The sequence below is a fragment of the Crotalus tigris genome, unplaced genomic scaffold (assembly GCF_016545835.1).
Source record: "Crotalus tigris isolate CLP2741 ecotype Arizona unplaced genomic scaffold, ASM1654583v1 scf7180000024427.8105951120:4207309, whole genome shotgun sequence".
Taxonomy (NCBI): Eukaryota; Metazoa; Chordata; class Lepidosauria; order Squamata; family Viperidae; genus Crotalus; species Crotalus tigris.
This window is the reverse complement of record NW_024100595.1, coordinates 1420512-1436459: the sequence shown is the minus strand read 5'-3', so window position 1 is coordinate 1436459 and position 15948 is coordinate 1420512. Positions and strand designations below refer to the sequence as shown.

At 39.3% G+C, this 15948-nt stretch overlaps 1 protein-coding gene across 5 annotated transcripts; it reads left to right on the top strand.

Moving 5' to 3' along the window:
- The first annotated feature begins 589 nt into the window (after positions 1-589).
- On the top strand, positions 590-15691 carry TMEM219 (transmembrane protein 219). Of its 5 annotated transcripts, XM_039330436.1 has the most exons (7): positions 739-923; positions 3268-3438; positions 13973-14139; positions 14701-14914; positions 14998-15106; positions 15180-15291; positions 15401-15691. In XM_039330436.1, exons 3-7 carry the CDS (start codon positions 13981-13983, stop codon positions 15527-15529), a joined length of 723 nt encoding a protein of 240 aa, XP_039186370.1. In that variant the 5' UTR covers positions 739-923; positions 3268-3438; positions 13973-13980; the 3' UTR covers positions 15530-15691. The 5 variants fall into 5 exon arrangements, with proteins under 5 accessions (XP_039186367.1, XP_039186366.1, XP_039186371.1 ...); XM_039330434.1 differs by lacking the exon at positions 3268-3438 and having other exon boundaries at positions 742-923; XM_039330437.1 differs by lacking the exons at positions 3268-3438; positions 15180-15291 and having other exon boundaries at positions 735-923.
- Positions 15692-15948: the final 257 nt, after the last annotated feature.

Sequence of the window (15948 nt, the reverse complement as noted above, 5' to 3'; positions counted from 1 at the left end):
AAGCTGGGAAGATATAAGATGTATGGAAGGAATCCTTTACTGCTGCTTGTGTTCATTTGAATTACCAGAATAAAGTAGCCTATTGCAGGAGAGCAGGCTGGTGCCTTTTTAGATTTCTCCACTGAAAGTCAACCATTTGATCCTACTGAATGAGGTTGCAATTTAATCTAATTAGCTACGTGATCTGGAACAACTTAAATGTAAAATGGAGCCTTGGTTGTGTTTTTTTTTTAAGTGTTACTACTACTAAGGATTAGTGATCTTGCTCTCACTTAAAAATGAAATTATCTGACTCCCAAGTAACCAAGTGAAAGTCATTGAATAAAAAGTAACTCAATTTCCCAGCCTAAGAGGAAAGTGCTGTGGCCTACTGGAAAGGACTGCTTGTTCGAGAAAAATAACAGCAGAGAACGGACCGGTAAAATGAACGACTTCTAACGGTTACCTCAAACTATTTTTTTCATGTTCAGCCTGAACTCCCTCAAATGCGCGCGGTAACCCTCAGTCAAAATGGCTCTCGAAAGACAGTGCTCCATTGAGATGGGGGGAGAGGGGAGGAAGATACGAGCTCCCGAGAACCTGTTCCGGAGTGGGGCGTGAACATCCACGTATTTAGGAAAGGGGGCAGCGTTTCTGAGCAGAGAATTGTAAGTGCCGGATGCGCGTGCGTACTACCTCAGGCTCGCGCCTGCGGCTGCGTCACTTTAAAGCGACCTTCATTTGGACAATGACGACGGCGGCGCGCGGGAAAGTGTCATCTTCGCCCGTGCTCTAAAGTATCGAATAGGGTTGCCCCGCCAAAGGAAAAGGAATCAGCGGTACAGCTTCCTCTTAAAGGGACAGTAGCAGGGAACGTTGGCGGCCTTCGTAAAGCGGAAGGTGCCTCAGCTGCGGTTTGGAGGGAAGAAGGAAAGGGGACGGAGGTAAGATGAGGCTGTTGCTTTGATGCTCATTCTTCTCCCGCCAGCGTTTTTTCGACGGCAGGACTTTTGTTCAGATTTATAGGTTGCTAAGCACTAATTACAAGTTCTTTGGGATGTAGGTTTAGCTGCCGTAGACTGAGACAGCCCATCGTTGATTTGAGTGGAGCAGCTCAGGGTTGCGTGCTTGGCAGAAGCCTTCGAGCGGTGGTGTCGGGACAGGCTTTCAGACAGGATGGGCTCCAACTGCAGGAATTTACCGCCTATGCCTAAATCTTGCCATATGGTTAGGCAAGATGACTGGGAAGGCTCAGGTTCCCCATGAATTTACTGCAGAGCTTTAGGTCGGGCATTTATTTCTCAGTAAGTCTCCCTCGGAGGCTTATTCGGAAAATAAGAGTTGCGTGTCCTTCACTGGGCCCCAATGAGGAAAACTTGCACATAATAAGAATAATAATAAACTTTATTACTGTCGTAGACCAGCAATAGCCATCACTTTTTACAATATATTAAATAATAATATACACATAAGAAAAAAAATTTACATGTGAGGGTGTTTAAGAAACTTGCATATAAGAACCAAAAAACAATACACACTTGTAACACAAGTTTTTCCCCATCCAGGCTATGGTTGCATCCCATGCTGTTTCATTAGACGTGAAAAAAAATCTTTATTTTATTTTTCCCTGATTTTTAGAATTTACAACTTTACAAATTGTTTGTTCCTTCCTGCCACCACTGTACACCCACACATACATAAATGGACAGGAGTCTGATGTGAATAGGGCAGTGATGGCGAACCTTTTAGAGAGGAGTGCCCAAACTGCAACCCAAAACCCACTTATGCATAGTTGGATGCTGGGTGGGTGTGGCCCATTGGGTGGGCGCGGCTACGGTGGTAACAGCAGATTGGATGGGACTAAAAAGTTCAATCAATTCCAACTTTGCAAGATCTTTTTTTTTCCTTGATAAGTTGAAATTGACTGATTGAACCTTTTTTTTTTTTGTACACGGCGGTGGATGCCTAAAGTGAAAAGATTGTATAAAACCCAGCTGAAAGCCTAGGACTGGGGCGACGGCATGTGTGCCCACAGAGAGGGGTCTGAGTGCCGCCTCTGGGACCCATGCCATAGGTTCGCCACCACTGGAATAGGGCTTGGGAGTGGTGACAACATAATGGCTCCCCTCCTCTTTTCTCTCATCAGTTCTACATTTTTTGCTGAATATAAGCCAGGTCTCACCACCAATTCTAGCTTCCCATCTCAGGATCAATGTCATTATTATAAGGAAGTTTTCCTCACTCTAGCTGCCCTTCATCTCAGGCACAGAGAGTGTAGATCTCACTGGCACACACACACACACATGTATTAGTTTAATTACTCATAGCTCATAGCCTTTTTCCCAGAGAACATAGAAAGACTTGGCTTCATTTTTAATAGCCTTTCTGAATGATTCCAGTGAGTTACACAAGATTGGTAGATACCAGGAAACAATTTGGCCATAAATAACCCTTAAAAGACTTGTAAGATGTATTTTGGGATTGATGGGGGGGAGTAATAGTCTTCACATTTTCAGGCTGAGTAGAGTCCAGAAGTGGGGGAGGGAAAGTACACTTTGTCAAGATACAACAATGTAGCTGACTGTTGTTCTATTAATATTGGGGAAAATAAGTTAACTGTAGCTCCTCCTGGCTATAAGCAAATGTATTTCTTAAGAACTGTATCTTTTCCATTTAATACGTCCACTTGGCTTTGGTATTAAATCTGCCTCTAGAGATCATTTAAAGAAAACGCAGGTGATTTCATCTCTTTATTATCAAAACATTTTTTTAAACTGTCTTACATGCTTCAACTTGTTTTTATAAGATTCGGCAAGAAAAATGGGATAAAATAATAACAATGCTCCCCAAAGCTTATACAACTGTTGTGATCTGTGTCTTGGTTAGATAAAATACGGCTTGAGTTTCAAATTTAGAAAAAAAAAGTGTTAAAAATGTTAAAAAAAATACTAGGTAGTCCTTGACTTATGACCACAATTAAACCCAAACAAGATGGTTAAGCGAGTTTTGCCCCCTTTTGCAATCCCTGTAACAGCATTTCTGCAAACCCAATAGAGTTTTCTTTTTTTTCTAATTGGAAGCATCAGAATAGGGGTCTCAAACTCAAATGAATGCAGCCCTATTACATAAAATATCCTGAATAGAGAGCTATATTCATACACATGTAAAAATGCAACAGGTATTGAATGTTTAAAATTATTAATCCAATTATAATAATGTAATAATAAAAATGGATGACAAAAACAAAATAACTACTATCTCTAATCTGTTTATTCTCTTGCATCTCAGTGCAGTTGTTTCTGTGTACCTCCCTGGTGCTAAACAGCATAGACGAACGACAGCATCAGTGCAATGTTCCCTCCGTAAGCCTGTATGATCATTACAGGCCAGCACAGTGAGCGCACATAAAACAAAGCAGCAGGCCAGGACAATGACAGTGAAGAGCAGCAGCCTGCAGTGGTAGGATTTGGGCTTTGAAGCCCATTAAGCCCATTAAATTATTGAGCTGTTCTGGATTGCAGATGACAAAGAGCAAGGCAGGATAGGCAATGTCTCTAACAATGTCTTTTACTTTTGAGGGGGGAAAACGCAGCGGGTTCCTCAGTAGGTTTGAAGCCTCTGCACCAATTATAGGGTACGTAATGTTGGAAAAGCTTATCTAACCTGCAACAAAGGTGGCACAGTTGACACTATCCACAATGCAGGAATGGTTGGTGAAGATGTCAGAACTTACTGAGATGGCTAAATTGACTTCTTTGATGAGAAAAAAGACAACATCTGTGTTTATTGCTGACTGGAAACCCTTTACAGACTTTATGCATGAAATAAAAAAATAAACTTAAGATTTATGGCTTTGATAAAATAGATTACAAAATAGATTTCAAAAAGAGAGATATTGCAATTCTAGAATGAGAGCTAAATGTCTAATTATAACTGCTGTAAAAAAGATCGGAAGCTACTTGTTTATCTTTTACTTTTTTCCCTTGGACTTTTAACTTTCTCCGTGATTTCCTTTTTGATTTTTCTCACTTTATATTATTGTAGTGTTAACTTTTATCTTTTAAAAAATCTTTAATAAAAATATATCAAAACCTAAAGTGGTACAGTTGATACAACCTTCAAACTGCATACTAATATTAATTTTCTCAGCAAATAGCTAATAGCCTGATTTAACAGCTTCCCTAGTCATTTTTTTTTAACAAGTTATATAACAAGACAATTGGTGTAGGGGATGTCTTAAGAGATGAAACTATAAAGCAGGTTCTTTGTTTGATTTTGCTTGAACTAGATTATTTTTTGCAAGCCACTTGTTCTCGGCCTCAGTACCTTTTCTAATTAGATTACAATTATAAAGATTCCTATAAGTTGCTTGTATGTCTGAAAGAACTATACAAGAAGGTATGTGCTGTTCAGTTTATGCAACCTGGATGTTATAGCATCCATGAGGGGCATTTATATGCAGCAAAGATAGGAAAATGCTAACAAGTCACATAATTAAATTTTATGTCCTTAACATTTAAATCAAGACTACAACCTTGTTTGTTCAAAGCTGCATTGGTCCCATTTGTTGCATTTCCTTAAGGGCTGCCATTTAGTAGTAGTAGGGTATCCCTTTTCCACCCTCCCAGGTGGGTTGGGCATAGATATGTTTTAAGAGATCTTTGAAGATTGTAGTGCATGTAGTTCTACAATGATAAATTGCTCACAGGTAGACCTCAACTTACATCCATTTGTTAGCAACAGTTCAAAGTTACAAAAATACTGAAAAAAGTGACTTACAACTGGTCCTTGCACTTATGACCAGGGCTTTTTTTCTCATAGAACACCCAGAACGGATGGAACCTTTTAGGGTAGGCAAGGCGGGTTGTATGACGTGTGTGAGTTCCCCCCCTTTTTTTTTTTAGAAAAAAAAGCACTGCTTATGACCATTATGGCACCCTACAGTCACATGATCAAAATTCAGGTGCTCGGCATGTGTTTACAACATTTGTAAGATCCAGGGGTTATGTGATCACCATTTGCTACCTTCCCAGCCAGTTTTCTGCAAGCAAAGTCAGTGGAGAAAGCCAGATCATTTACAACCACCTGATTTATCTAACAATGATTTGCTTAACTTTGGCAAAAAAGATCATAAAATCAGGCATGACTCACTTATCAAGCACCTTGCTTAACAGCGGAAATTCTGGTTCCAATTGTGGTCGTAAATCAAGCACTACCTCTACAGTATTCTTGATTTAAACTGCTTAATCTGTCCCCATGTTCTCTATCCTTTTATTCTAGAATATAGTATTTTATATTGCTAAGTTCAAATGGGATGCGCTATTAAATACCATAATGTAGCCATAATATATTTAATGAGTGTCTTCCCCTTATTGGGTTTGGCAGGCCTAGAACTTGTAGAGAGGCTGTATTATTGCAATTGTTTGTTAGATATCATGGATTCAGCCATGCTAGCTCAATCATGGCTTAGCATGGCGAATATAGTATGTTTGACTGAGAGTTGGTCAGCTGAAATATTTGTACAAAAGAGAAATATTTATGGAAAAGCCATATGTGACTCTCTGAAAATTTAAAATATTTTTAAATGGAAAATGTGAAATGGCTGAACTCGGTGAAACTATTTTCTACTTTGTATTTTTTAAAAGACCTTCACAGTTGGATTATAAATACGATTCTTAGTGAATTAGAGCCAATTACAATGTATTACCCTTAAATTCAACAGTGCCTATTCAAATGAAGTGCATGGAGTGCTTATGAGTGATCCCTGATTGGTGATTTCATTTCTGCTTTGACCAGGGTGGAAAAGTTTTCTGTCACAGCATACTGGTATCATCTCCTCCTGGACCTGCTGCTACTGTTAAAACCAGCTGGATAAATGGAGCAAGAGTGCTTGGCTCTTGTTGCTGCTTGTGTTCAAACTTCTCAGTTGCTAGTGCAACAATGGATGCTGAACAGGCGTACTGTGGTATTTGCCATAGCAAGGATTCTTCAGCGGAGACGCTTTCGACGGTCAGCTGCAGTGCTGAGGCGCATCCTCTCAGCTAGTGTCCGTCGTAAGAGAGCCCTGCTACGGCTTCATCGCAATGCTATAGTGTCTGTGGTAACTATGGTGTATTCATCTTCACCAGCACTGCATTATGAGCACGAGCTGATGGCCCTGTCAGAGCGATCACACTGGATGCTCCCCAGATGTAGCGAATGGTGGGAGCGAATGATTTCTTCAGAACAGGATGATAAGTGTTGGATTTCTTTATTCAGAATGTCACGCTCCACACTGATGTATATTGCTGAGGAGTTGCGTCCTGCCTTACAGCGTCGAGACACAGGCATGAGGTCACACATTCCTGTTGAGAAAAGGGTGGCCATGACCATTTGGAAACTCGCGCATCATGACAGTTACAAGACTGTCTCGGAGCTTTTTGGAGTGGGAATTTCATCAGCCTGTTCAATCTTTGAAGAAGTCTGCGAAGAAATAAATAGTCGGCTCCTGGCCCAAACAATTTTGTTGGGCGATCCACAAGATATTATGGAAGGCTTCAAGGAAATGGGCTTTCCCAACTGCCTAGGTGCGGTTGATGCAATCCACATCTCCATCCTCTGCCCTCCCTTCTCTGCTGATTCCTACATTAATTGCAAAGGGTTCTATTCAATGGTGTTGCAGGCGCTAGTAGATAGCAAATCTCGCTTTACTGACATTTATGTTGGGTTTCCAGAGAGATCCCATGATTCCCGCATCTTGCATAACTCTCCTTTTTTCAACAGCATGGATGAAGGCACATTTGGTCCACAAACTCCAACAGTACTAGAAGGGGTTTCAATGGCTCCTGTTGTCATTGGAGATCATGCCTACCCACTTCGCCCCTGGCTAATGAAACCATATCCAGCACCAAAAACTGAGGCCCAAGAAAAGTTCAACGATAGGCTTGCCAAATGCCGAACGTGTGTGGAGAGAGCTTTTGGAGTCTTGAGAGCTCGCTGGAGATGTTTGCAAATGAGACTGGATGTGAGAGAGAAGCTCATTCCTGTGGTCATATCTACATGTTGCATCTTACACAATGTTTGTGAGATCAAAGGGGATGAGTTGCTAGAACCATTAGAGAGTCCTACAGCTGGTGATACCCAGAATGCTTCAGCCAGGCCAAGGGTGCCACTGTCAGAAGCTGGACTTACTAAGAGAGCTTGCCAGATCAGGGCTGCATATTGTTCCTATTTTGAAAAGAACCCTCTCTAGAACAGACTCTTTTTGCCCAAGTAATCTCAATGTGTGTATAGCCTCATTATATAATGATACAATATTATTACACTGATGTATACCACAGAGTAATTGATTTTTTACAATAAAATAAAAAAATATGAGAATGAATAATTTATTGCATTATTATATAAGATATCTGCTCAACTGTCATTCATTCCTTTGTCACTTCCCAGTTGAATACTTACAACATGTTCTACAAGGAACTGCCCGTGAACAACATTGGAAAGCTTCAACTAGTATAGATTGTAGTATCACACACAATTTTGATGCTCTAAAGTTTCCGTGTGTAACACCATTACAGTGAAACTGCATTGGCTTCTAATATGTTTCTAGATGCAATTCCAAGTGCTGGTATCCCCTTTAAAACTCTGCATAGCATGGGGCTATGGGATAGCATAATTTTGTGCTTGGTAGAATTGGGAGTGATCTTGGGCATAAAGCAGGGTCTGGTCTTAGCATCACTTTGTCATAATGAAATATACAAGATGTCAATGCTGCAAATACTGTATATTCTTGCTTTGACATCTTGTATATATGGTTAAACTATATGGTTTAAAATAAAAAAAGACTTTTAGTTCATGACCCTTCTAGCCAAGCTGGTCCTATCAAAGAGGCACAATATGTTAATAGGGGATTGCCTAATGCAGGGGTCCCTAATCCTCAAGCCATGGCCCATTGGGAACCTGGCTGTGCAAATGGCAGGCAAGCGCACAAAACTGCATTTGTGCAAGTGCCTTGCGCAAATGCGAAGCCATTCTCTCCCCTTCTGCATTGCTGCTGGTCCGCAGAGCCAGAAAGATTGGGGACCACTGGCCTAATGGATTCAAAGCAATCAGTCATTAGAACTTGAATATTCAGTGCCAAGTCACATGGATTGGGATGAGAGGAGGCTGCGAGGAAGCAGCGCACCTGAGAATGGTAAAGAAAGATGTCCCTCACCTACCTAAAACGACTGAGTCCCAAACTGCTATCTATGTAATCTATTAGTTTGCTAGAACTCTATGCAGCGCCACTGAAAAGAGTCCCAATAGTTGCAGATTCTTTGTTGCTGATTTTTCACATATTCAAAAGCACATCAAATCATACAATAAATCAGTGATATTTGATGTTCAAAAGGCCAAGGTTTTCACTCCCAGGCACAGATGTTTCCATTCACTTTTCCAGTCTCAAAGTTGTAAGTTAGAATCAGAACTCAAAAAATCCTTGTTCATGTTTCAGATTGGAATTTGTAAAGTTGTAACCTATCTGACTCCAGTGAAGAACTGGACTTTAAGAGAAGATGTTGGCTATTTCAGGACATACCACAGGGATCCTCAACATCTTTACCAGGGCAAGGAGCCATGGTGTGCTTGGGCAGAATGGAGTGATTAAAATCACCCATAGCTTGAATATCTTTGTTACTGTTCTGGATAGCACTGACATTCAAAGGGAATGTATAGCGCCAGCTATGGTGCCATCAGGTGCCATCAGGGCATCAGTCCCCTTTGTTCTGTGGTCTTGAAAAGAATCATCTCATTTGGTGGTTATAGGCTCTTGAAGATAGCTGATCAAAGGGAAATTCCTAACTTTTTGCAGTCTTCTGAAATCTGTAGCTGGACCCATTTGTCCTGAAACATTTTGCTATTAACTGTGGTATTCAGTGATCCATTTATGTACCCCTGTTGATATGAATAAGCATATATTCACTTATGTCATCAGTTCTTTGTTTTTTGTAAATACCCCTTGATCTGGTTCCACCCAGATTGTTTATACAAACACTGTTTGTTATATTATCTATTTGCACCAATATTTGCCACCAACTAACCCTATATAAAAGGGCTTTTACAGCCAGTAATATTATCCTCAACTTTAGCTGTTGATAGGCAGTGACAATTTGATGAGATTATAATTCCTGCATCATGTTTGGCTGGCTCTGACCAGATTGGCTGGGATTAGCCATTAATGCAACAATTGATCTTTACTTGACAACTTGTGAGGTAGGCTCCATTCTGGAGTGGTCTGAGGTAGAAGCAAGGTCATAGTATTGAATCCAGAACTTCAACTCTTATCTTGCCAGTGTCTTAAGGATTGGCCTTCTGGGTACTAAGGTGTTCATCACAAGATGTACACATGAGGAATAGTTTCTCATGTTCATGGTAATTTCCTGTAGCAGAATATATTTCAAGGGTATGAGTGTTCTTTTGGTGAAATTAATCATGAAACTCCATTCATGTAGGCATTAAAGTGACACTATTCACTGTTCTTTCTATAGGAGATTTGATGAGATCACTCAGATGAATAAATGTAAACAAATCTGAATCCTGAGGTTGCCCAAAGAACTTTCATAAATACAGTACTGTACTCTGGGACAGAAAGCAAGTCCAAAGGGAAACATTTTAAACTAGAACTGGTTCTTCACTCTTAAAAAATATGAAGAACTTCAAATAGGAAGAATTATTTAAGATGTGTAAATAGGGCAACAGATTCGTTGAGGCTAGACAATCATCTCATGTTGATTTCAACCAAAGTTCCAAAAGATTGGAGCATGTTCAGATTCCAAGATTCCAGATGGCTTTCTAGGTTTTTGTCACTGTAAACAATGAAAGACATGCTGGGAAAACTCACATGTGCAGTGACATGATCTATGGAGCAAATGTCCAGTAAGTGAGTTATTCATTCTGAGCTGCTTCTCTTTATTTCTGTAGATGGAGATTTCTTTTCTTTTTCTAGCACATAGCCCAACTGAATACAGAAGTTTGTAAAAACCCATCTGTCCTTGCATGCAATTTCCAGGTTTACAACATTTTGTAGTCACCCTACCCCCTACCCCAAGTAAAGCAGTGTTTCAATTTGAGGGGCATTTTAGAATAGTAGAATTTCCTAGATGAGTTTCTGGAAGTGAGGATAACTGGTTCTTCCTTTTTCCCTCTTCCTCTGGAATGGCTTCTTTGCCCCTAAGCTGATCCAGTATTTCTTATATTTCAGCTCTGGGGACTTCCAATTAAGGTTCAGCAGGGCTTGATTTTCCATGTTCTATATGGATGGACTAGCGCCAACAGGAGCCTACTGTTTCTCAGGATCCTGAGCCACCATTGTTAGGCTTGCCTACGCTAGGTCATAGCTCCATCCCTCAATATATACAGGTTAAGTCCCTTAGAGCAGTTCACAACCAAAAAGATGAGATTCTCACATAATTAAAGCATGCAGACTTATTACAAAGAAAAGGAAATTAAGTTACAGCATCTAAGACAGTAGATACGTATAACTTGAGCCTTCTTATTATTGAATATGTTATAGTGGAGCCTTCCTATTGCTTTCAATTTTTCTGAGTTTTGGTTTAATGAGGATACTAATTGCATATTTCATACTATAAAAATGTTCATTTGTTTTTGTTGTTTTGAAAGTATTCATTTTGATTCCTACACTCAGAGAATTTCAGCACAGTCTAAAGTAGTACTTCCAGTTCTATTAACATTCTAATAGAGAGAAGGTGGACCTCCAAGACCTGCTCCTTGCTGTAGGCTGAATACTTCTTTAGATTCTGTAACATTAATGGTCATTGGAAAATTCCCATTGTTTAGTCCTGGTGTGGTTTTTGGAGAGATACTGGTAGTAGTAGTAGTAGTAGTAGTAGTAGTAGTAGTAGTAGTAGTAGTAGTAATAATAATGTTGGAAGGGACCTTGGAGGTCATCTAGTCCAGGGCTTTTCAACCTTTTCACCCATTGTACCACTTTTGGGATATGGCAATATCCGAGTACCATCAGTCGCCTAGCAAGATGTCAAAAACTTGATGACCCACCCCAAAAGGAAAAAAGTGATGAAGTACAAGTAGTCCTCAACTTACAACAGTTCGCTTAGTGTCTGTACGAAGTTACAATGGCACTGAAAAAAGTCCCCCAAGCCACAGCCGAGCAAGATACTTGCCTGCCCACCTGGGGGTGCTCTTCCTCCTGTCTGAGATTTTCATTGTTGTGAGCATTTCTGTTGAAGATTGACAGTGGGGACGGGGAGATGTTTGGTTTTTATTCCTCCCGTCTGTTGGGTGCTTGCAGCAGGTTTTGGTCACTTCACATGAACACTGTGTGTTCATAAATATGGGACACTATGGCCGTCATAAATAGGAATCAGTTGCCAAGCATCTGAATGTAAATCACAAGACTCTGGAGATGCTGCAACATTCCAGCTGTTCGGTGCTTCTTCTGGGCTCAGCAGAAGCGCCAGGATCAGTGCTGAGCTCCAGCTGGAGCCTGGCGCTGATCCTGGCGCTTCCACTGAGCCCTGACAGCTCTGCAGCTCCAGCCATCTCTCCTCAGGCTTGTGCGGTGCTGCCACCGGTTCAGCTCATTCCCCTCCCCTGCTACTACTTTTCTAGGATGGTCGCGTACCACTTGCCAGGTACCAATGTACTACAGGTGGTACCCGTACCACTGGTTGAAAAGCCTTGATCTAGTCCAACCCCCTGCTCAGGCAGGAAACCCTATACCATTTCAGACAAATGGCTATCCAGTCTCTTCTTAAAAACTTCCAGTGTTGGAGCATTCACCACTTCTGGAGGCAGGTGGTTCCACTGGTTAATTGTGCTAACTGTCAGGAAGTTTCTCCTTAGTTCTAGGTTGCTTCTCTCCTTGATTAGTTTCCATCTGTTGCTTCTTGTCCTGCCTTCAGGCGCCTTGGAAAATACTTGACTCTCTTCTTTGTGGCAGCCCCTGAGATATTGGAACACTATCATGTCCCCCCTCATCCTTCTCTTCATTAAACTAGACATACCCAATTCCAGCAACCGTTCCTTATATGTTTTAGCCTCCAGTCCCCTAATCATCTTTGTTGTTCTTCTCTGTACTCTTTCTAGAGTCTCAGCATCTTTTTTACATCGTGGTGACCAAAATTGGATGCAGTATTCCAAGTGTGGCCTTACCAAGGCATTGTAGAGTGGTATTAATATTTCGCGTGATCTTGATTCTATCCCTCTGTTAATGCAGCCCAGCACTGTGTTGGCTTTTTTGACAGCTGCAGCACATTGCTGGCTCATACTTAAATGATTGTCCACTAGGACTCCGAGATCCCTCTCACATGATAGTAGTGTTCCAGTATCTCAGGGGCTGCCACAGAGGAGTCAAGCTATTTTCCAAAGCTCCTGAAGGCAAGGCAAGAAGCAACGGATGGAAACTAATGAAGGAGAGAAGCAACCTAGAACTAAGGAGAAACTTCCTGGCAGTTAGAACAATTAACCAGTGGAACAACCTGCCTCCAGAAGCAGTAAATGCTCCAACACTGGAAGTTTTTAAGAAGAAAATGGACAGACATTTGTCCGAAATGGTATAGGGTTACCTGCCTGAGCAAGGAGTTGGACTAGAAGACCTCCAAGGTCGCTTCCAACTTTATTATTATTATTATTATTATTATTATTATTATTATTATTATTATTATTATATGCATATATACATACATATATATACATATACATATATACGTATACCTGTATATACACACATACATATACATATATATACACACATATACATATATATAATATATGTTATATGTGTGTGTATGTGTATAATATATATATATATATACATTTAAACAAGATAAAAGCAAAAAAAGTAATAGTAAGAAAGAAAAATCAAAAATGCAAGAAAAAACATTAAAAGAAAAAAATATAAAGAAGTAGCTTCTAATATTCTCCACCTTGTTCTAAAACTACATATTACTATTCTTTCTATAATCTATCCTGTCTAACTCATCAAAACTATAAGTCACAAGTTCATTTTTGTGCAAAATGTCCATAAGAGCTTCCAGTCAGCAATCAATGTAGATAATGTCTTTTCTCTAATCAAGTTAATTTAACCATTCCAGCAAAATCTGTCAACTTCACCAACCATTCCTCCAAACTGGGACAAAAAATCTTAAGTATTCTGCTTTCCTGTCTGTTTACTATTAGCCATGATAGATGGCTGAGAAGATTATGTTTAATTTCCTGCACTTACGCTACTACCAGTTTGATAGAATATCTTTTGTAGTGAATTTTCAGATATGAAGTTTTGTATCATGTTCTAAAACAGAACATGATGTTGATGAAATTACAGTATGAGCTAGAAGATTATCCAGTTCTCTACCTCCATTATTCTAGCTGTTTTTTCCAATTTCATGTTATTGTAATCTGTTAACTTCAGATACAATATAAGATAATCAAATGCTGTCTTGAATATGAAAGTAACACAAAATTATGTCAGGTTAAATTACAAATTCTCTTACAAGCAGATTCATCCAGTTGGCATGAAGAAACTAGCTATTTTTAACTTCAATAGATATGTCTTCACATAGAGAGAATTAGATTTTTTGAAAATCAGTGGGCAGAAATGTGCAACCTTTTTCTTTGATTATGTAATGCCAGAATGCAGATTAGGAATCTTTAAGTATTCCCATATCTGAATGCACAGATAAAAAAAAATCAGCTTCCTGTTTCATGGCAATCACAATGGAAGAGTAATCTTAAACAAGCAGCCTTTCTTTGTATTTTTTGTATAGTCCCAAGAAAGATTTTCACCAGTTTAAATTAAGCAATAATGAAATTAAATCAATAAATTTATTTACATTCACATTTTAACTTTTGAAATTAGAAAAGCTGAACTACAGTACCATACAAAAATGAAAAATTCATGTGATCAATCCTTTTTCTGGCTATTCTAGTAGTCTCTTCCGGAAACATTTTAGTTTCTAGAGCTAGGATGATACATCCTTCTTACCCTCATCTCTAGGGCTTACCATGGTCATCTGCTCCCTACTGGCCTCCCTGCGTATATGCCTGGAACGACATCCACCTCTGGTCTCCTTCTTCTTTTGCCTCCTTTCATTGGCTGTTGCCTTTGTTGGTTTTGCTCTCTACATCCAGTCACACGATATTCATAATCCTGACGTCAAAGAGGTGAGCTAGAGATTAGAAATTTAAGTAAAAACTTAGGCCAAAACATGTGATGAAATTGGATTTCAATTGTTAAGTGAAGACATTAGAAAAAAACTTTGGAAGGATAAAGGAAAAGGCAGTAATGGAGACATTATTTTTTCCCTTGCTGTTTTCCAGGTACAGGTTGATTCTCTAATGAAGGGATAGTTGTACTGATATTTTCAGACTGATTGACTACAATTCCATTTCTCTATCATTGTCTTCCAGCTTACAATTTAAAAAATTTAAATAGTTTTTTTCACCAAAAGAAAGCTTTAAAATTCAAATATTTCGTTCTACCACTTGGAACAGAGAAAGTTAAACAAAAATTCAAAACTGCAAAATTTTAAATTCACGTTTAGCTATTGCTATCTACAATTCAGAAATCCAAAAACATCCTAATTGTATTATGTACCTCTATTCTGAATAACAATTAAAGGATTTTAAAGGTGAGGTCATATGGAGTTGAATAGATATTTTAAAGGAAAAAGCAAAAAAATGAGAATAGAAGCAACACTCATTCCTTTTTTCCTTATATCTAAGGACTGGGATTCTCTGCTGAAATCTCTTGCACATTTAATGTTCTGTATCACAAATAAGATTCAGGGAAATGTCACATCATCTCCATCAACTGCTGAACCTCTTACAACTATATCTATCATGGTTGGCTTGACCTTTGATCTCCACAATGGCACAGATCTTCCCAACGATGCACATTTAGGTCTGACCATCAGTGGGACAAAATTGGGTCTCCGAGGTGAGTGACCATCAAATATCTCAAGAATTCTGACTTCTTGCTCACCTTCTCTTGACATTTCCTTCCACTAACTCCATCCACAGGTCCAGATGCCCAGAAATCAATTCATCTATTAGCTGTTATCACAAATTCATTATCCCGTGAGAATTGTCTTAGGATCACTGCACCTTCATCCCTTCTTCCCAAGACCAGGTGAGCTAACAGGAAGGGGCATTGTTACAAACATTTCTTAACCCATTAATGTAATATTCCATTTTGTTCTCAGAAAGCCACCAAAATGTGTAATAGGGGAACAAAGCATGACTTTGGCAATGCCAGGGATTTGCTATCAATCACGTTATCAAACTAACCCTGCCCTATCCAGCATGCTAAATCAGGTAGGTAGATAGATGTGAGCAGTGGTGGGTTGGGCTATATCTGAATGCTAAAAGTGTTTTGCTCCACAATATATGGAGAAGATAATTCACTATCATTTCTTCTACTCAGGCAGACCGTGCCCTTTGCAGCCAGCGCCTCTTCATGACCAGTGCTTTTCTTCTCTGCCTCTGTGCTATGCTCTGTTGTGCAACTGGCCTATATTATCGCCTCCCCAAAGACAAATGGGGCCAAATCTAAGTGGATCAAGCCAGTGCTATTCATTCTACATTCCAGAATACTCAGGTGTCCTCCTTTCTCTAAACAGCTATGTTATGTAAAATTCATTATTTTTGGTTGTTGTACTGCTATTTTGGTTCACAAAAGATATGATAAACAATTTATTAAATAGAAAAATTGAAATTTCTTTGTATTTTAAGTGACTATTCAACCAATGCAAGCCTAATATATTTATTATATATTACGGGACTTAAACTATATATCATTGAATAGTGTAATTAATCTAAATAAATGATCATTATCTAAAAATTCCACTATTAGGAATAATTATCTACATAATACTGATTTCATAATTAAATAATATAAATAGCATCAAGCAATGTGCAAACAAGAAATTCTCATATTCCCTCAAGGAATATGCTTGTTTTCAGTTACTATAG